This window comes from Acipenser ruthenus, chromosome 2, assembly GCF_902713425.1.
Source record: "Acipenser ruthenus chromosome 2, fAciRut3.2 maternal haplotype, whole genome shotgun sequence".
Taxonomy (NCBI): Eukaryota; Metazoa; Chordata; class Actinopteri; order Acipenseriformes; family Acipenseridae; genus Acipenser; species Acipenser ruthenus.
In genome coordinates, this window is record NC_081190.1 from 71198675 (window position 1) to 71225595 (window position 26921).

Consider the following 26921-nt stretch of genomic DNA (forward strand, 5'->3'; position numbering starts at 1 on the left):
GGTGAGAAAATCCACACACAGGCGGAGGGCGGGCGCGAACCCGGGTCCTCTCGCACTGAAACATAGCGCCGATACCGCTGTACAAAAGAGCCGGCTCCTTTGCAAGGAGCGTATATCGGGCTTATGTCTCTCTGTGTGATTACGTCACCTACCAGCCCTACTGCTGCCTTCCCCCGTGCACGCTACAATATGTATATAAATATATATATTAGGGATGCACTGAATCCAGGATTTGGTTACGAATATTTAGGATTGGATTAACTGAATCCGAATCCTATATCCACCCAGACGCACATCCATTTTAATACATCCCCCCAATGTGTGCAGTTCTTCTTTAAATAAAAGACACGAATCCGGTATTGAACGTAACTGTTGTATTTAATAACAAGAACACGTTTGATGAACTCTGTCGCACCTCTTGACTCCATAAATTACTGGTGGCGCACTAAACACACGCAGCTACTGAATGCAAACATACCCCGTATGCAACAGCACATCACCTCACACTTTTCATGGAGTAAAGTTATGCAGTAAACCTGAAACATATAGTAATGGCAAAGTGTTGTAGACTTTTGTGCTTTGTTGCGAAAAAAATAAATAATCGGAGCGCATAAATATATATTTTGTATAACTTTACAACTGTCGTGCAAGACGTTGTTGAACAATATGCTTTAGTAAATTAAATTACATTATTGTAATGTGCCAATACAAGTTAAACTATTTGGGAACTGCTGTGTTTTATTAAAATAATGTTTAAACTATTTCGTAGCCTATTTGATATGTGTTACACACACGGTGCATTTAAATCAACGTGGGTTTTATTTTGCAGGGAAATTCAGGTCACTCATCAAGGTAGTTTTATCCTTTTCGCTCTCAGATCAGGTGACACAGGTTGAAACGTCATTAAAGAAAATAGAGGATTAGGCAAAGATGCAGCTCTCCTTTCTTGTAAAGGTAAACAGTTCTGCTGTATTTTGACGTTTCTGTTGTGGGGGGGAGGAGGCTAGCGGTAAATTGTGTAAGTTTCAAACTGCAATCTTATTCAGGGATATATTTCCATTCGGTAATAAAAATACTATTACCTAAAAGGCTCAAAACTATAGATTGTATGCATCCCTTGTTATTAGCTGCCAGTATGATTTTCATTCAACAGTTTCCTTCAGTTTTCTTGACAGTTTTTGTAGATTCGGTGTTCGGTTCGGTATTCGGCCGAATCTTTTGAGATGGATTCGGTATTCGTCCGAATCCCCAAAACTTGGATTCAGTGCATCCATAATATATAAAAAAATCCTCCTAAAGTCTAGTTTTCAAATATGATCCTTTTAACAGGCCCAGAACATACATCAGACAAGAACAGCTTAAGCCAACAAAATGACATTGATTGACTAAGACCCCGTTCACACTTGCGATCTATGGCCCACAGCTGCCTCATTTGTGAACGCTCCAAAAAATAAAAGGCAGCCCACATGACCAATGTGGTTACGTAGCTCAGTATACACTCCCATACTCCCAACAATACTCAATGGTAATCATTTCTACATCATACAACTTTAATTCTAAAAATATTAAATAAAAAGCGGGTTAATGTTCAGGTTGTTTCTTTCACATAATATATGCGCTGCAGTGCATTCATAACTAAGCTTAAGTTGTCACAATTACTTTTTCTTCCTGTTATTTAGTAACTAAGCAAAACATTTAAAAACTGCAGAATTGTGGATCTCAATATTCATATTCAGCCATCATTGTTTATTTTGCACGCAACAATATACATAGCTACAGAAGTATGTCTCTACATTAGCATGCTAATCATTTCTTTTAGCTGCTTGCTTTTACACACACATAAAATACTGTTCTCATCCACACATTTTAAGATTGTTGAGATATATATATATATATATATATATATATATATATAGTTTGTTTTTATATATACCATAAAATTGCTACTGTGCTGCATTGAAAAAATATACATTAATAAGAAACATCTGCTACAAATCAAGGATTACTGTATATCCCGTTAGCTCTTCCATTCTGAGTGCTGGCTATCAGACCATTAAAAAAAAACAAGTAATTCGCCACAGTTTAGGCCTGCCTTTCAGTCACATATATGAATGCGCAAAGGCGCCTTAAACCGCAAATGTGAACGGGGTTGAAGACCTAAATATGCAGCGGCCCTGGGCCAGCGCAGTAGTGTGAACGGGGTCTATGGCTAAAACATTGTACCATTTGTTTTTTTAACAGACTACCTATTTCTACAGATATCAGAACCCCACACAATATCAAAGATATGAAGAGTGCTACATTTGTGCAGTATTTATATATATATATATATATATATATATATATATATATATATATATATATATGTGTGTGTGTGTGTGTGTGTGTGTGTGTGAATGTATGTCAGCAGATGTTAGCAGGTGTTTAAGAGGAGATTTTGTAAAACCATGCAATCTATCTTTTTCCTAGCTGACGGATGGAACACATTGCATATAGCTGTTACATATTAGTGCTGCCACGGAGCTATTCTTTCTGCCAGCCATTCAGTTATGCATGTACTGTACCATATATGGAGCTCCCTATTTCCATTTGTTTAATTTCTGAAGGTCAGTATAGCCTAATCCGTTATGCAGTGTGGAATAAGTCATACTAATAAGTTCTGATGGGCCGTTGCCCAAAATAGGCTGTTTCTTTTTATGCACATTTTTCATACAGCATTGTTAAAGTGGTTGCAGATGATATGAAACCAGGACGAGCTGCACAGATGTAGTTTGAAGCTTGACAGCTCTTTCCTATAAGATCACAAGCCACAAGCAACTGTGATGTGGTGCAGAGCATGACAAACGAAACATACTGATCTCTGTGCCCTGCATTACTGCAGTTTATAAAGTGCATTGTTCCATTCATAGATTATAGTGATGAAAAACTTTTCAGGGGCATTCTGAGTCTGGTTCCAATTATGAATGAAGCGCTGGAGGTTCTGTTTTTTAATGTAACATGCAAGGCTTTTAAAGCTAACTTGATATTGCTACAAAATACTAGTTTTAGTGCCCGCACTACAACCAAACCCCACTTTTTCTCATGTTTTGATGTATAATTGTAAACATAACCAGATTTTCCATCCAATTCTTAAAAACTTGTTGGTTTGTTCTGTATTTAACTTGGGCTCTAAATGAATGGTACACTTTGATGGGGTCTATTGTAACAGTCTAAACGGTGGCAGATCTTAACATTGCCATCCTAAAATTGAAAAATCTTATTTTCTGGGGACTTAATTTCCTTTTAAAGTAAATGTTCTGGAACAAGCTGCAGTGTGGTGTGGGATAGATTCAATGCTGACTTTTGATAGTAGTGTCATTGATAAGTGTGCAATTGCATCACTTTCCCAAAATTGCAAATCACGTTTATTTTAATTTTATTCCTTCAACTTTGTACATGGAGTATATGTTTTTTAACTTGTATTAAATGTGATCTTATATCTCTTCAAAGATGAATTTTAAAATGATATGCATCGGTTTATTTAATGCTGAATCAATTTAAAATGAAAACCCACACTGATAATCACGAACTCCACAAACATCCAACTAACACGTACCACCTCCATTGACCTAATAAACTTCTTTTGAATTTCTCTAGGGGTTTGTGGGTTTTTATCAACTTCCCACAAGACTGTAGTGGCTATTGGAAACTCAATTATACATATATGCTTCCTGAAATAAGAAGTTATACATTGTTATTATTAAAAAAAGGATCATTTAAATTGAATATATCATAGAAACATAATTTAAAACTTCAATAGGTACCCAAAGATATTTAGTGTGCCTGTATGTTCCCGCCAATACACACACATGTACAGTGAGCTTACCAATTCGTTTTTCAATGGCACAGGTGAAGCTGCAGCACATCATTATGGCATCGACCCCAGGTGTGTAAGAGAATGGAAAACAAATGCTTGAAAATGCATCAGAAACTCAGCAAAAAAAGGAAGAGTGGATGGCGGGGGGAAAAAAGAATGTAAGTGAAACGCTGGAAGCACAGGTTTCTGAATGGATAATGACAGTACGTTCACAACACCTGCGCGTATCTCGAAAAATGATGTGAAAAAGCCAAATAGCTGTTTCTTTCTTTAGAGGATAGCACTGCAGTCAACTTTAAAGCTAGTGGTGGGTGGCTGAAAACATTTCTGAAACGTAATGGATTTTCTGTGCGACGCTGCACCACCCTTGCTCAAAAATATGCAGACAAGCTAACAGGGAAACTTGTTTCTTACGTTCTGTATGTGGACGAAAAGAAAAAAAGATTGCCCACTATAATATCATTGCGATGGACGAGATGTTTGGTGCGACATGGCTGGTACCAGTACTGTGGATGCTTGGGGGGCCCGTAGCATATCACTGAAAACTACTGGAAATGAAAAATGCCATCTGACAGTTGTGCTTGCTGCAAAAGAGGACAGGACCAAACTAAAACCTTACATTGTGTTCAAAGGAGCTGTCCGGGAAGTGAAAAGCATGCAGTATGTTAGTGGTGTTGTTGTGGCAACATCCAAAATTGGTTGGATACTCATGTGTATAATACGACTGCATGTCCTGCTAAAACTCGCAGGGAATTATATAAAATTTCCCACACAGAGGACAGGTTTACAGGATGTGAAAGTGGGCATCTGCCAGGTTGCTGGCTTCCCCAATGTGATGGGTGCTATTGATTGTACTTACATAGCACTGTCACCCTGATCCATGGAGCCTGCTCTGCAGGGTGGCAATGCCGACAAGAGAATTGAGGCTACGTCTCATCAATCAATATTTCTCGAGTAAGCAGAAAAAGAAAAATATGCCATTGCACATCATGACTTTTATTGTTTATGCATTAAAGGAGAAAGGAAAGGGGCTTTTTTGTTTTGTTTTACATCAGGCAAGGAATACATGTTAAAATTAAAAAGTAAGCAGTGCAGTTTCACTTTACGTTGCCTCTGCCTGTCCCCTGCTGAGTACTGTGTCTGTTGATCGATCATTTTTCGGACAATGTAAGCCACCTCCACCTTTCACAAAAAGCTACTGACCAAAAGATACGCCTGGACTGCTGGGGGGTTTTATATGAAGGTGGTCACATGTAGTCTCGGACATTATCGTGAGCATTAAATTATCGCTCGCACTAAATTTAGTGCGCGCACTATGATAGAGCCAAATAGTGTTCACATAAATGAATGCTTTCTGTGTTAGTACACAGGGAAGTGAATTTAGATTTATCACGCACGTTAGGCTCACTGCTTTACATGCGCGCTAAATCTATATTTTGTACCCTTTAGTAAATGAGGCCCGACGTCTGTTAGTGTTAGGTCATAGGGGAATAATTGTACTTCTCCTTCTATAGGATTGCTGATACAGTGCACATGCTCTTTTTTTTAAAAAGCACATCCAGCTTTCTGTGTTGACACCCATTTCTTCATTCCAAGCAGCTTAAATACAGCAGCCGTTCCACAATGTGATAAATTATTGACTGGATCATTCAACCTGATGGGGGAGGTGTGGGAGGCAGGCAACCAGCAGTGTGTCAAATGGGGTCATTGGCCTTCTAATGATTTTCTAGCAATTCAGAAGCACAGAGAACTAGAACTAATCCAACTTTTTTTACACAATAGTTCTTAGCGTACAAGTGTTGAGAATAATTTTCATAGTACATACATAGAATTGTAATCATATCAATGTGAATGAGAGCATTTTGCATGATTACAATATGAGGATGTTAATACTTTTGGCCACCTACTGTGTTGGAGGGTAGTGTAGCCACAAAGTCAAAATGACTCAGAAGACACACACATTTATATAACAAGCAGAGTTTATTTAATAACAAAGTTGGAAACAAGTGCTAACGTTATTATCATAACCCTGGTTCCCTGAAATAGAAATGTAACCATTACCTCATGGCATGGGTATTGATCCTAAAGATCCTGATAACCTGAATAAGATATATCAAACCTCATGGGTATAAATACCAAAGGTATCGCAAGGCAATATTGCACCAACTGAAATGCCACAAGGCTAGGCCAAGGCCACCTTGCGCGTTACCATGAGGAACCCAAGTACAAGTAGCTAGGGCTAAAAAATTGAGGGAGAATTCACCTCTCCTCTATGTTTATGTTGAAAGTGTCAACCCTGAAGCTGGCCTTAAGACTTTCGTTCCAAAGCCAGGGTTTTGAGGATCCACGATATTCAGTCAACTGAACCCTGTAAAAGTATGGGGAGTAACCCACACCGCTGCATTGCAAATGTCCTTGACAGATGCACCCTGGAACAAAGCCCACGAAGTTGCTATGCCCCTGGTGGAATGGGCACTGAGCTTTTCTGGAGGGGGCAAGTTGGCTTGCTTATAGGCAGTCTTGACTGTGTCTGTGATCCATTTCGATAGCCTCTGCTAAGACAGGGCTTTTCCATGGCACTTCGCCCCATAACAGACAAAAAACTGTTCAGACTGCCTCCAACTCCTATTCTGTCCACATAATATACTACGGCCCACACAGGACAGAGCGTATGGAGCTGTTGCTCCGTGTCAGGCTGGAAAGGAGGCAGATGGAAAGCCTCCAATTCCACAGACTGGTTAATGTGGAATGCCGAGATTATCTTCAGCAAAAAGGCAGGATTGGTACGAAGCGTAACCTTTGTCCTGGCCGCTGCAAAAATTAAGCAGGCTTTCGCAATCAAAAATGCTTTCATCTCACCAATCCACTTAGCAGATGTGATTGCAAGCAAGAAAGCTATGTATTTCAGCTCAGCTGAATGCAAGGACTCAAACGTGAGCTTCGTGAGTGCCTCTAGCACCACGTTAAGCCTCCAACGAGGGACAGTATCCTTCATAGGAGGTTGAAGCCGCCAAGCTCCTTTTAAAAATTGCCCTGCCTAGGGGTTTTGACCCCACAGATTGTGGGGTCAAAACCCCTAGGCAGGCTCCACGTCTGAAAGACGCCCCACTTGTACCCATACTGGGAACACGTGGACGCTGCTCTGGCATTCTGCAGGGTGTCAATGACCCTATTAGAAAGCCCCAGACGGCTCAAATGTTGCCATTCAGGGGCCAGACCTAGAGCCGCAGACTCGCTGGGCTGGGATGCCACAATGTCCCCTGTGCCTGACTGAGCAGGTTGCGGGGGAAGGGGCGACGAGAGCCACTGGCTTTGCGCGGGACTAACAAAAACAATGGGCTGAGTGCACAATACATGTAAGTAGCAATTACTAGAAGCACGTAACAATTAATCAACTTCATTAGTGTAATTTACACAAGTGAAAAAGCAGATATAAGTAACTTAATACTTATATGTTCGTAGTCTCTCCTGTCAGGTTCGGATGAAAGGAAAAATGATGATGTCTTTGTCTGCAGTCCAGTTATGCCCTCGGGGGCGGGCATGACTGCATCACAGGCTCTGACGTGCAGCTTTCATATATCTTATTCAGGTTATCAGAGTCTTTAGGATAAATACCTATGAGGTAATGATTACATTTTGTACTTGATAGGGAACCAAAGGTTTTAAAGTCCACTTTCTTAAGACTAGCAACATTATCACTGGTCCATGGATTTTTCTTTATTCTTTGGTTTGTATTTTACACTTTACACAGATATTTCAAAGACAACGCTAAAGATGAAATGTTGATGCTGCTCTACAGTATCTGATCACTTCATGTGTTGTAGTTCAAACTCACCCCAATAATCTTACTAACATCAGACCATTTGGTTTACAGATAAGGTAACAGGATGCAGCAGTTTTATCTATAGTGAAAATGTGCATATCCAGAATTAACATTGAAGACAATATATGGTCTTAAACTTGAGAAAGTAACTTGCTGCGTTTTGTCTCTCTTCAGAATGAATATAAATATGACAGGATAATAAAAGTCACTGCCTTACTAAGCTAATCATGCTAATGTTACATCTTAGCTGCTTTGCAAGTCAAATGGTGCTCAATAGATCTGACGTTGCTTGCTACTGAAGTGATATGCCATTGTATTTTACAGTAATCTGCTATTTTTAAACCAGTCTTCATAGCATCTGCAAAATGGAAGGTCATAATTATGATGGATTAGACTGCAGAGTTGAGTGCAGTAATTGTTTCGCAGATGCTACTGATGTGACATGCATTAATAATTATGTGAAGCAGACAAAACCAATGCATGGGGTGCAATCTATATTTTGCTTTGCTGTGCTTTTGAAAGACATTGAATGGGGATATTCAGTCTCATATGAACCAATATAGGACCGTCTCTTGAATGATATATATTTTTATAGACAGAAATAGACTAAACACACTCATACGTACTATTAGATGTTTGATTTTTGGTCTGCCATTGTTTAGCCTCTAAACTATAAAACATTATATTTGAAGCCCAATTTCTTTAGTTAGATTATGTGTTGCTGTTGAACCATTTTCTTACAAAGTTCAAAAATCTGAAAGTGAACACATTTGCCCTTATAAATGTGTATATCTTCAGGTACAAATACATTACTACTGTACAGTACTAAAAATAAATGAATATTCGGAGCATGTAGTCTAGTACACTTTCGGATGTTTCAATAGTAGCATGACGTATATTAACTTGTGGTTACCTAACTTAATATATGTTTCCCCCAATGAAACCTAGTAGTAGAACATTTACAGCTAACACATTCTAATAACAGGTTTTGAATGTTTTGCTCTCTCTCAGGAAAGCTGTGCTCTCAAAGGAAGCTTCAGCAGTCACATTAAATGTCACAAGCATACATTGCTGAAAAACGTATAATGCGTTCCGTGGTTGTGCAGCAAAATCAGTTCACATCATTAAAGAACTGTGATTGAAATGTATGGATCTCAGCTGATGGAAGACTCGTCCTCAAGGGCATTTCAAGAGAGGGCAGCAGTGTGGCGTAGTGGTTAGGGCTCTGGACTCTTGACCGGAGGGTTCTGGGTTCAATCCCTGGTAGGGGACACTGCTGCTGTACCCTTGAGCAAGGTACTTTATTATTATTATTATTATTATTATTTATTTCTTAGCAGACGCCGTTATCCAGGGCGACTTACAATCGCAAGCAAATACAAATACATTCAAGTGTTACAATATAAGTCATACAATAAGAACAAGAAATACAATAATTCTCAAGTGTGACAAACCACAATTCAATAATACAGCAGATAATAGTGAAAGTTACATCAGGATATGATTAAGTAGTGATAGTTACATCAGGATATGATTAAGTACAAAATACTACAGATTAAACACTTGGGAGATTACAATATTCTGAGGTACAGGATTAAATGCAGTAAAATAGGGGGCAGATAAGAGCAAAATAAAGCATATTTAAATGAAGGGTGATAGTGTCCCAGGATACAACAGGATACAACTTTACCTAAATTGCTCCAGTAAAAACCTAACTGTATAAATGGGTAATTGTATGTAAAAATAATGTGATATCTTGTAACAATTGTAAGTCGCCCTGGATAAGGGCGTCTGCTAAGAAATTAATAGTCTGCTAAGAAATTAATAGTAAGAGAGGCCCATTCTCAGTATTAGCTTGATGGAAAGGCATCCTGATAATGCAGGGTGTAGATAATAAAGAGACCAGGGCACTGCAAGCATATAGCTGATCCATAACCTACTATGGGTTATTGTGTTTTGAGTAACATACCTCTTACAGTACTTGCAAAGGGTGTGGGGCAAATGACATAACATAAGAGACATGGCCTACATTTATACAAATGGGAACACATTGGTATGGATATATGTAGAAAAAAAAGGGTTAACATGTTGTTAAATTTGAAATTTTGGATAAAGGTGTCTGCTAAATAAACAAATAATAATAATAAATTGCCCTCTTAGCATGTTATAGTATGCCGTGTGGTTTTGCTTATGTAACAATGAATCCATCCAAGTGGAAATACATGTTGCTAAATTTGTGCACCATGGGGCCCTGCTGAAAATTAACCTCTGTGTTTTAAGGGAAGCAACTGTACCGTTTAAATAAATATATAACTGAAATTAGTTTCGGATGTAAAGTATTGCACAGTTTAAGACAGTTAACTCTCTAGTACATCTACACCATTAACACAAAATAGATCATGGTGCCGCATTCACAAGTTATGATACTTACAGGAGGACAGTCAATTCTCGTTAATATGAATTTCAAGGGACCAGCAACATATTTTGCATTATACCTCTAATTCGTATTATCATGAGTAGCATGTAAGCCAAATGTATACTGACAGTTTTTATTTAAGTTAGTCAGGGGTGCAGTGCTAAATTGTGCACAATTACAAACCACCTGCACATTAACAAAATAGGTGTGTTTCCTATTCCTATACAGATGCTCAGAATGAACTGTGGAATAATTAATTAAGAGTTTCACTTTATTTCATCTCCTGACAGTAATACCCAGACAAAGAATGCTGACATCAAGCAATTTTTAAAAGTTAAAACATAAGCTTGTTAACTCATTGATGTATTTCTACATGATTTACTATTATTATTATTGCTATAACCTAGTGTTAACTCGCATACAGTTAAGCATAACTTGAAACCCATGTGAAGGTTGTGCTGTGCAGTGGGCGTATCCATTTCAGTGTGGGGGGTATGCATTTCAAAGCAATTAGAGGGGATATAATGTCTTTCAAATTAAGTCAATCGAGCCCCCCTGTTGTTGAAAAGTTTGAATGGACTAAATAGGTATTTTTTGTATGAGCAAATCAGTATATTAATGTTAGGTCATATTATTATAAAAACAACTGCTTCAGATGATTCACATGCAGATATGTCTTTTGAACTAGTTAATCCTGTAATGTGGGTTTAAGGGTTTAGGGCCTTCTGTTTTGTAATCTACAGTAGGCAGAAATTTAGATTTAACAAGTGTGTTACACTTTAGGTTCACCTGAGTTTGTGCCATGTAAAAACAGCAACCATAAAGCCTTTTATTTTCTTTCTGTTTTTCAGGTACGTTCAAAGGGCAGCCTTGTGGATGGCCCCAGAGCAGACCAGATAAAATCGGATAGGGCCAGTGATGTGGCAGACAAGAGATTGAGTTCACTGTTATTAGCATATCCTACTAATGTCCATCAGACCAAAAATCTGAACACAGAATTGCAGAATGGAAACCAATTACCAGAAGAACTCCAACAGCAAATCAACTGGGATAAGAATTGGAACCATTTTAAAAGTAACTTGGGAGTCAACCAAATGAAGAGGCAACAGAAAAACAGTTCAAGTCCTGCAATAATGCAAGACTTAATTGAAAATACACCCTATATTCAGAATGGTGGGATAAAGCACACTTTTAGTGAATCGTCATTACTGGGGCTTCATGAGTCCAAAGAAGTCTGTTTAGATTTGGAGGTAAATGGCCAAGAAAGTAAAGTAGCAGAAAACAATGTGATCAATGCGTGTAGCAAAAAAGAAGCTCTGGGGATAGCAAGGACACAAAATGGTTTTCCGGAACTAAAAAAGCCTTTAGAGTGTGAATGTGACGGTCCTGAATGCCCTAAACTTCAGAAACAGAAGGAATGCAATCAGGACAAGAAAAACTGTAACTATTACAACAGGGACATTTTCTCTCTATCCAGGAACAAGCAAGTGCCAATCTCCAATGGTGCTACAGTTTCTCCTTCCTCCATGGAAAACATTCACGGTGACCTCCTGGAAAAAACATTGTCTCAGTATTACCCAGACCATGTTTCCATTGCATTGCAGAACAATGCATCTCAGGAACATGCTGTCAAAAGCCCTGTTGCAAATGACTTGCCCATCGAGGCAACACATTCACTCCATACCTCAGGTTTGGCAATTTCACCACAGACCTCTGCTTCTACACATCCTGAAGTGCCAGATACAGTCTCCCCAGAAGTCCACACCCCCGATATCTATAATACACAAGTGAGCACAGACAGCTACCTAAATGAGTTTCAAGGCGAGACCCAGCTGCCTCAACAGCAGCAATCTTACAACCAGCAGAACGTTCCGGTGACAACTGAGCAATGTAACGGGGGGCAGGTCCCCGGCAAAGTCCAACCTGCAAGACCTAGGAGCAGCTTACAAGGTCAAACAAATACAGAGTGTTTCTCTAATGAATCTGAGACGCCAGAAACGTTCCATAAACCAAATGCAGGTTTAAGTGTAGAGACCCATTCTGGGGAAGTAGACAGATTCAACCCTTTTGAAAACATTACTGAAAAAGACCTGGAAAGGATCATCAAAAATGAGGAATCTAAAACTGGACATCGGTCACAGGCTCCCAATCTGTTCTTACAGCCTCAGAACCTTCAACACAGGGTGTCATATGCTACACAGCAACAGCTGCGGGACTGTAATGCAGCTGAAATCAGTGGCATTCTGGGCTCACCTATCTCACCTGTGCTACCTAACCAGCTACCTCCTCCACAGCTGATTCAAGATCCACCGATTTCTGCAAATGATCTGAAACCCCAGCCACCTTATCAGCAAGGGCAGAAAGCTCTTCAGCACCTAACGGCCCAGCAAAAGCAAGGCAGTGAGACGGAAAATGAAATGTCCTTCAATGGGGAAGCTGGCGAAATATTACAGCAGACGCACTCCCATCCTCAGTTGAATTGGATAGATCTGAATTCTTCGCAGCCTTCACAGCAAGGAGTCCTGTCTCAAACGTGGAAGAATTTAAATTTATTGTCACAGCAACACAAGCAGATGCAGAGTCAGGGGGAAACCCATACACAGAATACAGAGGCGGTGCAAGGCTTCCAAATTCAGGGTTTCCAACAGTCAAAGCAGCAGGAGCAGCAGATGCCCCAAACGTACAAACCTGGTTTAGCAAAGGATCAAATGCAGCAGGCTGCTGAATGGCAACAACAGAATTCAAAAACCTATCCAGTGGTACAAGCAGAGACTCACATGCAGCCAAACATTCTGCATCATGGAAACCAGCAGTACAATCTGTCCCAACAGCAGATACAACATCAGTTTCAGCCCCAGCAAGAGCACTTACGCGGTAATACCCAAGATATACAGCAAATGTTGTCATCAGAGTTTTTACACAAGCAGCAACCACCTCAACCTCAGTCTGAACAGCAACAGGTACAACTTGTCTTTCAGCAACACTCTTCTCAAGACACTAAGGGTGTAAAAATGGGTCCGCCACAAGAGCCTCCTCAAAGGCCATTTGATCGCCAGTTCTTGAATAGGATGAAGTTGGAGGAGTACATCAGGTTAGAAAAGCAGCTTAAAACATCAAACTACAAATCCCACCAAATACAGACAGAAACATTTGCAACTTCTCCCAGTAAAGCTGTAGATCCATACTTGGAATCCACGTTACCAAACACACAGCCTCCCCAAAATAACTCTGTACGCTCTTCATATGAGAAAGCCGATGGTAGTATTCCTCAGGAGCAATATAAGTTCCACAAAATGAAAGATATGCAGCAAGCAAAGTACTCTCCAAGTCCTGGAGCCCCAAAGCAATACTTGCAACAGCAACAAATCCTAGAGCATGGACAGCAACTGAATCACATGGGTATCCCTCCACAACCACAGCAACAACAACTTCAACCAGGGCAAAGTTCTTTGAACCAACAGGTCATGGGCCATATTCACTCACAGATATATACAAAATCAGAATCACGTGAACCCTGTGCTAAAACCCAACCAGAACAGCTCCCAAATCAAAATCACAGGGAAGTTCACAAGCATGCTGCCCTTCGGTGGCACCTGTTGCAAAAGCAGGAACAACAAGCTTACCATCAAAACCTGGAGGAGCTTAAAACGATACTGAAGTCCATCAAAAGTGAACACAATCCTCAGTCCGAGCCTTCTGTGCCTCCGCAAGCCAGAGAAATGGGAAACACAATGATGGGAAACGCGATTAAACAAGAATTCCTGCCGTCTAACTGTGAGCAGAAGAGCATCATTGCCACAATGGAGCAGCAGCTCAGACAGTACCAACTCTCCCCCTTGTTTGAAAAAAAAGATATGATTATAAAGTCGCCCAAGCAGGTCAAAGTTGAAACGGCAGGTGCTGTAACCATTCTGTCGACCAACATCGACCTGGGTGGGGAGGACAAGAGGATGTCCTCTGATTTTACACCAACCAAGAGAACTACAGACCACAACCTTAACAATTTTTTAGAGTCTCCCCTGAAACTGCTGGATACTCCTATCAAAAACCTACTGGATACACCAATTAAAACTCAGTATGATTTTCCATCCTGTCACTGTGTTGGTAAGACTAGCTTGAGATTTTCAATCTACATTATTATACTGAATTACAATAATACTGCATAAAAGCTCATAGCAATAGCTTTAGAACTATGCCACCCAGTGGTTATTTTTAGTAGAAGCAAGATTTCAGAATGAATCTACCAAATACATTTACAGTGTTTCTTATAATGCTACACACACACACACATATATATATATGAGAGAGAAAGAGAATAAAAGGTACAGTAGATAGAACTAGATCATCATACCTAATCAGAAAATAAAATAAAAATCATACATAATGACATAATACCAGTTTACGTACTACTTTACTTTTTTGTAGTAAATACCGGTTTATCTTATTAATGTTTACTTTTAAATGTATTCTATGTGTATCCATTTGAGATTTATTTTAATAATGCTACAGTTTTACACCTCCAGGAAGTACAATATTATCAAAAATATGGTTACAAATACTGGGATAATTGTTGCATTGAAATTAGGTGCTGTATTCTTAAACGTAGATTCTTACTTTATGTACTTTTTTTTTTTTTTTGCAGAACAACTCAGTGAGAAAGATGAAGGTCCCTACTATACCCATCTTGGAGCTGCACCAAATGTAGCAGCTATCAGGGAAATCATGGAAACTAGGTAAAAAAAAAAAAAGATGGGGGATAAAACACTCCCCCTAATAAATACGTCTTCTTTCTACACCAACATATTCACAATAATGTATAAAAATGGCCCGAGCAGCAGTTTTTAATGACATATTTAAAAATAAATTATTTCTAAGGTTTGGCAAATCGGGAAAAGCTATCAGGATTGAGAAGGTTGTCTACACAGGGAAGGAGGGAAAGAGCACACAAGGGTGCCCCATCGCTAAATGGGTAAGAGATGCTTATTTTTTATTATGAATTCATTTGGTGGGTTGGTTATTCAATTCAGTATCTATTCAAAGTCTTCTATATACACATAAACGTTGCACAGGTGTAGTCTCATACAAATGTTGTACTAAGAACGCACTTATTGGAGGGCTACTCATGATGAGTTCTGTAATTTACTACGAATATTCATAATAAACGTTTAAACATGTATTTGTTTGCATAGTTAACATTTAAACAGTTAGGACATTAACTGGAAAGTAAGATCCCAGTTACCATTAGGTATATTTTTGTCCTTCCGCATAGTGATTGTAATTCACTGGCCCCAACCATCATGACCCAGATAAGGAGGAGAAATTGCTTCCTCCATTAATCTGCTGCCAATTATTGTAGCAATTACAAATAAACAGTATTCAGCAATTATAGAATGAACAATAACGTTTTGACAAAATGTCTTAAATAGGTATTTGTGAATCCATTTCTGGAATTATTTGGTAGAATAAAAAAACCTTTTTCCGTCTGCCCAGCCCTGTGCCAAAAAGCCTTTGCCTTAGCTAATGCCTGGTTTGCATGTACACTGCAGGTGATCCGCAGGAGTGGTGTGGAGGAGAAGGTGCTTGTCCTGGTGCGAGAGCGGGCCGGCCACAGATGCGAAACTGCAACCATAGTTATCCTGATCCTATTGTGGGATGGCATCTCTACTACTCTTGCTGACTCACTGTACACGGAGCTGAGTGAAACCCTGCGGAAACACGGTGCTCTCACGAACCGGAGATGTGCAATAAACGAAGAGTAAGGAACAGCCTTCATAACCTTGACTGCTATAGCATTCACTGTGGCAGAAATGAGTCAGTTAGAATGACAACTGCCAAAAGCATTTCAGCACCTTTGTTAAATATAGGCCAGAATCCTTGAAATATAGTGAAAGCATGGTAAAGCATGGGTAAGCACTTCAATCCTCACCTGAACACTCAGTTTTACTGCCACTAAACTAAAAAGATACAGTTAACCTCTTCAAATAATATATTACTAAAACATTTCTATGTCAGTATTGAAACAGCTCTTAAAATAATATTTTCAATTACTTTTTTTTCATCACGCAGCCACAGCCTCCATATGAACAACTAAGTCAATAAAAAGCACAACCCTCAACTTAAAGAACAACACCACCAATCAAAGCACAATTTAGTTTCAAAATAAGAATAATTAAACTGATCAACTGAACAACAAAGTGCACATCTTGATGAATTAACAATCAACAGAACTAATAATTTGCGATTAATACACAAAATACAAATCCCCGTATTTCAACAAATGGTCCGTAGTCAAAACTGAATAGAGAAAAACGTATATATATATATATATATATATATATATATATATATATATATATATATATATATATATATATATATATATATATATATACAGTGCCTTGCGAAAGTATTCGGCCCCCTTGAACTTTGCGACCTTTTGCCACATTTCAGGCTTCAAACATAAAGATATGAAACTGTAATTTTTTGTGAAGAATCAACAACAAGTGGGACACAATCATGAAGTGGAACGAAATTTATTGGATATTTCAAACTTTTTTAACAAATAAAAAACTGAAAAATTGGGCGTGCAAAATTATTCAGCCCCCTTAAGTTAATACTTTGTAGCGCCACCTTTTGCTGCGATTACAGCTGTAAGTCGCTTGGGGTATGTCTCTATCAGTTTTGCACATCGAGAGACTGAAATTTTTGCCCATTTCTCCTTGCAAAACAGCTCGAGCTCAGTGAGGTTGGATGGAGAGCATTTGTGAACAGCAGTTTTCAGTTCTTTCCACGGATTCTCGATTGGATTCAGGTCTGGACTTTGACTTGGCCATTCTAACACCTGGATATGTTTATTTGTGAACCATTCCATTGTAGCTTTTGCTTTATGTTTTGGATCATTGTCTTGTTGGAAGACAAATCTCCGTCCCAGTCTCAGGTCTTTTGCAGACTCCATCAGGTTTTCTTCCAGAATGGTCCTGTATTTGGCTCCATCCATCTTCCCATCAATTTTAACCATCTTCCCTGTCCCTGCTGAAGAAAAGCAGGCCCAAACCATGATGCTGCCACCACCATGTTTGACAGTGGGGATGGTGTGTTCAGGGTGATGAGCTGTGTTACTTTTACGCCAAACATAAAGTTTTGCATTGTTGCCAAAAAGTTCGATTATGGTTTCATCTGACCAGAGCACCTTCTTCCACGTTTGGTGTGTCTCCCAGGTGGCTTGTGGCAAACTGTAAACGACACTTTTTATGGATATCTTTAAGAAATGGCTTTCTTCTTGCCACTCTTCCATAAAGGCCAGATTTGTGCAGTATACGACTGATTGTTGTCCTATGGACAGAGTCTCCCACCTCAGCTGTAGATCTCTGCAGTTCATCCAGAGTGATCATGGGCCTCTTGGCTGCATCTCTGATCAGTCTTCTCCTTGTATGAGCTGAAAGTTTAGAGGGACGGCCAGGTCTTGGTAGATTTGCAGTGGTCTGATACTCCTTCCATTTCAATATTATCGCTTGCACAGTGCTCCTTGGGATGTTTAAAGCTTGGGAAATCTTTTTGTATCCAAATCCGGCTTTAAACTTCTCCACAACAGTATCTCGGACCTGCCTGGTGTGTTCCTTGTTCTTCATGATGCTCTCTGCGCTTTAAACGGACCTCTGAGACTATCACAGTGCAGGTGCATTTATACGGAGACTTGATTACACACAGGTGGATTCTATTTATCATCATTAGTCATTTAGGTCAACATTGGATCATTCAGAGATCCTCACTGAACTTCTGGAGAGAGTTTGCTGCACTGAAAGTAAAGGGGCTGAATAATTTTGCACGCCCAATTTTTCAGTTTTTTATTTGTTAAAAAAGTTTGAAATATCCAATAAATTTCGTTCCACTTCATGATTGTGTCCCACTTGTTGTTAATTCTTCACAAAAAATTACAGTTTCATATCTTTATGTTTGAAGCCTGAAATGTGGCAAAAGGTCGCAAAGTTCAAGGGGGCCGAATACTTTCGCAAGGCACTGTATATATATATATATAATTTATTTCATTTAAGCACAACAGTCAAAGCTGTCGATTTTCATATAGCATTTCTTTATTCAGTGGATTTCTTTTATTTCTTTAATCCAGGAGAACATGTGCTTGTCAAGGTCTGGACTCAGAGGCATGTGGAGCTTCTTTCTCCTTTGGCTGCTCCTGGAGCATGTACTACAACGGCTGTAAATTTGCCAGAAGCAAAGTCCCCAGAAAGTTCAAGCTACTGGGGGATGACCCCAAAGAGGTCAGCACAATTCTAGAGAATGAACCTGTTACATTAAATACTTCTATTAAAAACAACAATGCATTGTTCAGCATTATCACTGTACGAATGGATATAAATACAAAAAAAATGTAAAACAAGAACGGATCTGTAGTAAGGATCATAAATTCGGGGGGTCACCCAATTAATCACAGAAGGTTCCTAAATCTGCCTGACCCTACCCCCATTTATGTATTTTGATATTTCAATACAACTGTACAGCTTTCTTTTGATTTCTCAAGTCACTTGTTCGTAACAACAGATTGGATTACTGGTATATCAGTATCAATGCTTTTGTATCTGTGCCACTGCGCAATATATATTCAAAATGTTTATTATTATTATTATTATTATTATTATTATTATTATTATTATTATTATTCAGGAAGAAAGACTAGAACGGAATCTGCAGAGTCTGGCAACTTTGATGGCACCAGCTTACAAACAAATGGCTCCTGAATCGTATGGTAACCAGGTAAGGTACTACTTACGTGTAATACAATATTTCACAAATAATATTTACAAAAACTGTTCCATGAAACTTTTTAAACGTCAAACTGATCATTTCTGAGCTGCAATTGACCTGCTTTTCTTAGGTTGCCAGGCCCGCTTAAAAAAATGTGAAAAGGGATACAAATAAAATGACAAATTAAATGGTAAATATGGCTGGGTTTACATGCACATGAAAATCGACTCTACAGTCATGACTGTGTGACGTTGTCACGCGAACACATCGTGAAACAGCAAAAGAACGTCCTTTGGTCAGCGTGACTTTAAGGGCAGGGTCAATCGCTTTCTCATGATAAAAATAGCTGTAAAAACCCATGTAAACCAGAGCAGGAATTGTGCTTATGTCTCACGAGATTTCAGCAGTCAAGATCCCGTTTAACTGGCAGAATCTCACGTTATTCCTCAGCAAAGCCATACCAAACCACACACACACACACACACAAGAAAGAATGCAAAAGATGCTGTAAATGTAAACCTCTCGTATAGCCTATTATTAATGTTTATATAAGTGCATGTTGTTAAGCACAACTAACACTTTGATCCTCGTATTATTATTATTATTATTATTATTATTATTATTATTATTATTATTATTAATTAGTCGTAGTAGTAGCAGCCATATTTTCTTTCTATACAGTAATTATTTTAAGATGTCCCAGGAACAACAGAGTAATGCGTGGTAATTTGGAATGTGCGCGTGTCACAAAGACGGCCGGAGTGGGTGGCGTCAGACCAGATGCAGGAAATAAACAGACAGAGATTTGGGGTTTGGTGAAGCTGAGCGAATGCTTTCGCTCAGCATTTAATAACAGAACAGAAAATAAAAGGTTTGAAACAACAAAACACAGAACACGGCACTTGAGGCCAAAATAAAATAGACGAACAAAACGGACTAGACAGACAAACAAACACGGTGAGCAGATAACAATATTTACGTTCTTTTATATTTACTTTACTCCTTCTCTCTCTCCCGTTCTCCACTCACCGAACACCCAACCCCGACTGAAAGAAATGTGCGTCTATATATACACTATTGTGCTGGGATTCAATTACTAATTAATTATTCACTTGAATCCCAGCACGTGAATTAATTCTGTGCAACACCGTGCTCACATATTACATTTAACCAGCACGTGAAGTGATTTGTGCCCTCCTCGTGCCTAAATACAAATCTACCTTTTTAAATCACACGTGAAACACAGACCCGTTTATATCCCGTGTACCAATCTATACACCAACATTAACACATGCACGCAACATACAACACATAATATGCACACAGGGGCGGGGCACATTGCCACATATACCCCCCCCCCTGTGCAAAGCACACATGGCCTCAACGGCCACCTCCCCCCTTAAAAATCCAGCAGTCCAGAACAAAGTCTCGGGCTGGGAAGGGAGGCTTCAGTGGGCCCATGGCTGGCCATGCTGTCAGCACCCCTGCCGGTAGTGGCACGGCAGACAGCCTGCTGGTCCACTCCTGCAGCGAAACTGCTGCAATGGGAGCAGGTCTCCGGACCTCCCCCACGATCTCCGGCAGCGAAACTGCTGCAGTGGGAGCAGGTCTCCGGACCTCCCCCACGATCTCCGGCAGCGAAACTGCTGCTGGGGTTGGTGGTCTCCAGACCTCCTCCCCCTTCTTCGTGGCCGACAGCTCCCCTTTCTGGGGCTCCGGCCCCCGTACTCCTTGTGGTGGAGGTACGGGAAGCAGAGACAGCTCCTGCTGCTCTGCTCCTTGCAGTGGTGGTGGCGGAGGCAGAGGCAGCTCCTGCTCCTCTGCTCCTGGAGGTGGTGGAGGCAGAGGCAGCTCCTGCTCCTCTGCTCCTGGAGGTGGTGGAGGCAGAGGCAGCTCCTGCTCCTCTGCTCCTAGTGGAGGAAGCGGTTGATGTGGCGGAGGCAGAGGCAGCTCCTGCTGCTCTGCTCCTTGCGGTGGAGGCAGAGGCCATGGGGCTGATGCTGGCCACTCAGAGGGAGGCTGTGGCGGCTGGGCTGGTGTGCGCCGTGCTCCCTTCAGCAGCATAAATAGAGGCTGCTGGGGAACACCAGCATCCTGCCCTTCTCCCCCCCAGAAAAATTCAGGGGGTTGCGCCTGTAACTCCTCCCCTTCTGGCTCTTGGGACGGCAGCAATGGCTCCTCCCCCTTTAGCTCTCGGGATGGCAGCAGCAGATGAACCAACAGGTATTCTCCCTCTCCTGGCAGCTTGGGTCATAGGGCTGTGGAAGCCCCGACTTCCCTCTTTTCGGGCTGTGGACGCACCGACTCCTCCCTTTTGGGCTGTGGACGCACCGACTCCTCCCTTTTGGGCTGTGGACGCACCGACTCCTCCCTTTTGGGCTGTGGACGCACCGACTCCCCCCTCTTGGGCTGTGGACGTTCGGGCTCCCCCCACTCAGGCTGTGGACATTCGGGCTCCCCCCACTCAGGCGTAGGACGTTCGGGCTCCTCCCACTCAGGCGTAGGACGTTCGGGCTCCTCCCACTCAGGCGTAGGACGTTCGGGCTCCTCCCACTCAGGCGTAGGACGTTCGGGCTCCTCCCGCTTGGGCTGTGGACGCTCGGGCTCCTCCCGCTTGGGCTGTGGACGCTCAGGCTCCTCCCGCTTGGGCTGTGGACGCTCAGGCTCCTCCCGCTTGGGCTGTGGACGCTCAGGCTCCTCCCGCTTGGGCTGTGGACGCTCAGGCTCCTCCCGCTCGGGCTGTGGACGCTCTGGCTCCTCCCGCTTGGGCTGTGGAGGCAAAACCAGCAGGCATTCTTCCTCTGCTGGTGGAGACAGGGACAGCAGGCATTCTTCCTCTGCTGGTGGACCTGCTACCTGGGCTGTTGTTCCACTTATAACTCCCTCCAGGTAGCTGAGGACCAACTCCACACCTTCCTCCCAGGTGCTTACGGTGTGTTCCCTTGCATACGCCTCCCATCGCTCACTGTCCATCAACCGCAGGAACCGGACGGCTACTGGTATCGACTGGGCCTCCAGCCCAGCATTTTCCCGGATCCAGTCCCGCAGTTTGATGGCATCTTCTGCCATATTTCCTCTTTTTTTTTTTTTTTTTTTTTTTTATCCAAATATGCGGTTCCTGCTCTGGCCTGAGTCCTGGCGGCGCTGTAAATCCCACGCAGGACACCACGTGTCACAAAGACGGCCGGAGTGGGTGGCGTCAGACCAGATGCAGGAAATAAACAGACAGAGATTTGGGGTTTGGTGAAGCTGAGCGAATGCTTTCGCTCAGCATTTAATAACAGAACAGAAAATAAAAGGTTTGAAACAACAAAACACAGCACACGGCACTTGAGGCCAAAATAAAATAGACGAACAAAACGGACTAGACAGACAAACAAACACGGTGAGCAGATAACAATATTTACGTTCTTTTATATTTACTTTACTCCTTCTCTCTCTCCCGTTCTCCACTCACCGAACACCCAACCCCGACTGAAAGAAATGTGCGTCTATATATACACTATTGTGCTGGGATTCAATTACTAATTAATTATTCACTTGAATCCCAGCACGTGAATTAATTCTGTGCAACACCGTGCTCACATATTACATTTAACCAGCACGTGAAGTGATTTGTGCCCTCCTCGTGTCTAAATACAAATCTACCTTTTTAAATCACACGTGAAACACAGACCCGTTTATATCCCGTGTACCAATCTATACACCAACATTAACACACGCACGCAACATACAACACATAATATGCACACAGGGGTGGGGCACATTGCCACAGCGCGACAACAAGTTAATTATTTTCTCTTGTTAATTTTTTTTAAATCTTCATGGCAACACATGAAGCTCCCCTCACGATATTCAGAGTCATTCTTTTCCTAATTACTAGGCAGACACGGACATTTAAATATCCCCTCCCGTAAATTACTATGAATTGGTACCGACAACTTATTTTCCTAAATCAGAACAGCATAGCAACGCATTTCCTGAAAAGTACGGCAAAAACATTGTGAGGAAAACTGTCATGACTTGTCCATGTAAACGCTGTCTATGTTGCTTCACAGTTTATCACAAATTGTTTTGCTGTGCTTTTACCATGTTCCCTGTGGTTTATCATGCTTATCCCATTACTTCCCATTGTTGCCATGCTTCTCCTAACTTTACCATGGCTTACCGTGCTTTGGCTACACTTAACTGCCTGACCTGTAACGATCCCGGTATTTTACCACCCTTTTCTATTTATTTATTTATTAGGTGGTCGTGACTGAGACGCAAATTGGCAACCTCATGACTTATAGGCAAGCATTCTACCACTGCTTTATATGAGCTGGGCTCCTTTACTGGAGAGAATTAAAGCACTGCATTGCCGGTACTTCCTGCGGTCGCATAGTGTTTAAATGGGTATAATCATATACCGTATAAAATACTTTTACCCTAGCTGTATATCCTAGACATGTATAAGGGATGTAAGTGACTGATCATGTACTTGAAACCACATAGAAATTATTAAATGGTTACATTATGATCCTAGAGTTGATCTTTAAGGTGTAAAATACTCCAATTTTAATATGGATCTGTGGCCATGAAACATATTTCAAATATTCACTGTACAAGATGGAATGAAAGTTTGAAATATTGATGATCTAGTTGTCGCTTCAGCGTTTTACAGTCTTAGTCCTGTTGTCCTTGGAAAGCCTTAATTCTGAAACTAGCATCATGGTACTATAAATCTAGTACTCTTAATCATATAGTAAGGCCTTCAGTATGTTGAGAATACCACCTCTGGTGGTTTTTCCTGTAAAATGTCATAAACCAAAATACAAACAAAAACAATCCCATTTTAATCTTTGTTTTCCTTCCTAAATTAAAAAAGAGCCTGAAGATATTGTTAATAACTTCCTATTGCTGCAAGTTGTAGTTGGCGCATACCTATCTGGTTTGCAGAAGGACGCAGTGACAAGCAAATTGCAGGGGAAGTAAGTTTGTGTCTCTAAAGCAGAAACTAACTTTGGGTGCACAGAAGGTTAAAGTATGGTAAAATGTACTGTAGTTGTTATCAGATACCAATGGATTATATTGAATATATACATTGTGGGAACAGGCTTGCTTTAAACTTTATTTTAGTGAATTTTAGCAAATTTTACCTTCAGACAACGAACATTTGTTTCCCAGCTACACATTACCAGAGGAGTCAGAAATATATGGTGCTTGTTACAGTTAATATTAAAAGCAAACAAGTTAATAAATTAATTAAAAGATATATTGACTGAAAGAAACATTAGGTAACACATGGTTAAACTATTTAACCTCTGCCATGAAAATAAAGCACGCCTCCCCCGCCGCCTGTGGGAACATACTGAAGTACCTTTTTTATTTCAGATTGAACATGAACACAGAGCCCCAGACTGCAGACTGGGGTTGAAAGAAGGCCGTCCATTCTCAGGGGTGACTGCTTGTCTGGATTTCTGTGCTCACTCACACAGAGACCTGCATAACATGCAGAGTGGCAGTACTTTGGTGAGTACAGAGTGAGTATAGAGTAGTAATGAACATGTCTTCCATCTTTAAAGTGAAAGTCTCTTAGTAATCACTTAAAAATCCATGCCTCTAGTTTTGTTTAAACTTGTTTATAAGAAATAAAAAAATTATAATTATATATATATATACACACACACAGTGCCTACAGAAAGTCTACACCCCCTTTCAAAATTTTCACCTTTTGTTGCCTTATAGCCTGGAATTAAAATGCATTAGAATAGTTTTTTTTTCATTGATCTACACATCCTACCCCACAACTTCCAAGTGAAAATAATATTCTAGAAATTTGTAGAAAATTAATAAAAAATAAAAACTGAAATAGCTTGGTTGGATAAGTGTCCATCCCCCTTGTAATAGCAATCCTAAATTAGCTCAGGTATAACCAATCGCCTTCAAAATCACACACCAAGTTAAGTGGCCTTGGGACTTGGGCACTTGCCAGGATAGAAGGGAAAATGAATGGAGCAAAGTACAGAAAAATCCTTGAAGAAAACCCACTGCCCTCTGCAAGAAAGCTGAAACTGGGACGAAAGTTCACCTTTCAACATGACAACGACCCAAAGCACACAGCCAAAGCTACACTGGAGTAGCTAAGGAACAAAAAGGTAAATGTCCTTGAGTGGCCCAGTCAGAGCCCCGACCTAAATCCAATCGAAAATGTGTGGCATTACTTGAAGATTGCTGTCCATCAACTCTCCCCAAGGAAATTGACAGAGTTTGAACAGTTTTGTAAAGAAGAATGGTCAAATATTGCCAAATCTAGGCGTGCAAAGTTGGTAGAGACCTATCCCAACAGACTCACAGCTGTAATTGCTGCCAAAGGTGCTTCCACCAAGTATTAACTCAGGGGGGTGGAGACTTATCCAATTATGATCTTTCAGTTTTGTATTTTTAATATATAATCTTTTTCTCAATAAAAACTTTTTTCACCTTAACAGCGTGGAGTATGGTGTGAAGATAAATGGAAAATATCCTCATTTAAATGCATGAAACTCTGAGGCACTGACACAACAAAATGTGAAAAAAGTTCAAGGGGGTGTAGACTTTCTATAGGTACTGTATATATATCTATATACACATACAGTGGTTTGCAGAAGTATTCACCCCCTACCAATTATGTCACATATTTTTGAATTACAAATAATGTATGCACAGTTTTTCAAACAAACTTTTTTTATTCAAAGCTGTAGTGGTTAAACTGAACACTGTAATTATTATTATTTATTTCTTAGCAGACGCCCTTATCCAGGGCGACTTACAATTGTTACAAGATATCACATTATTTTTACATACAATTACATTATTTTTTACACATTATTTTTACATACAATTACCCATTTATACAGTTGGGTTTTTACTGGAGCAATCTAGGTAAAGTACCTTGCTCAAGGGTACAGCAGCAGTGTCCCCACCTGGGATTGAACCCACGACCCTCCGGTCAAGTGTCCAGAGCCCTAACCACTACTCCACACTGCTGTAATATGAGGAGGAGGTTAAATGTCAGCAAAACTTGCAAAGAAAATGTGCAAAATGAAATTTACTGGTTGCATAAGTATTCAGTCCCTTAAGTCAGTACTTGGTAGAAGCACCTTTTGCAGCAATTAGTGCTATGAGTCTTTTTGGATAGGTCTCTACTAGCATTGCACAGTAGGATGGTGACATTTTTCCCCTTCTTCATGGGAAGACTGCTCCAGTTCTGATAAGTTTGGCCATAAATTTTTGATTGGATTCAAGTCAGGACTTTGACTGGGTCACTCAAGAACATTAATTCTGTTTTTGTTCAACCACTCCAGTGTGGCTTTGGCTTTGTGCTTCGGGTCTCTGTCCTGCTGAAATGTGAATTTCCTCCCCAGTGTCAGAGTCTTGGCTGACTCAAACAGGTTTTCCTCAAGGATTCGCCTGTACTTTGCACCATCCATTCTCCCCTCTATCCTGACAAGCTTCCCAGTCCCTGCTGAAGAGAATCATCCCCATAACATGATGCTGCCACCACCATGCTTGACAGTTGGGACGGTGTTGACTGGGTGATGTGCAGTGTTGCGCTTGTTCCAGATGTAACGCTTGGAATTTAGACTGAAAAGTAAAATTTTTGTCTCGTCTGACCACAGAACCTTTTTCCACATGTCTGCAGTATCATCTGCATACTTTTTCGCTAACTCCATACGTGCTTTAAGATGAGGCTTTTTGAGTAATGGCTTCTTTCTTGCCACCCGTCCATACAGGCCAGTTTTGTGTAGGGACTGACTTATTGTGTGAACACTGACTCCCATCTCAGACACAGATCTTTGCAGATCTCTCAAGGTCATTGTTGGCTTCAGAGTGACATCCCGAACCAGTTTCCTGCTTACCCGGCTGCTCAGTTTGGGAGGGCGACTTGATCTGGGTAGTGTCTGGGTGGTATGATGCATCTTTCACTTCTTAATGATGGACTTCACTGTGTTGAGAGGGATAATAAGTGCCTTTGAAATTATGTGCCTCTCTACCACTTTATACCTGACTTGTTTAGAAAGCTCCTTGGTCTTCATGATTGCTTT

At 40.7% G+C, this 26921-nt stretch overlaps 1 protein-coding gene across 2 annotated transcripts in view; it reads left to right on the top strand.

The window, feature by feature from the left end:
- Positions 1-26921, top strand: part of LOC117408527 (methylcytosine dioxygenase TET2-like) — a 51461-nt gene that overhangs the window by 17225 nt on the left and 7315 nt on the right. For both annotated transcript variants that reach the window (XM_059000233.1, XM_034013571.3), the window contains 7 exons: positions 10947-14199; positions 14738-14828; positions 14971-15064; positions 15642-15850; positions 18221-18371; positions 18775-18864; positions 24229-24366. In XM_059000233.1, coding sequence (XP_058856216.1) covers positions 10947-14199; positions 14738-14828; positions 14971-15064; positions 15642-15850; positions 18221-18371; positions 18775-18864; positions 24229-24366 — 4026 coding nt within the window. The remainder of the gene's footprint in view (positions 1-10946; positions 14200-14737; positions 14829-14970; positions 15065-15641; positions 15851-18220; positions 18372-18774; positions 18865-24228; positions 24367-26921) is intronic.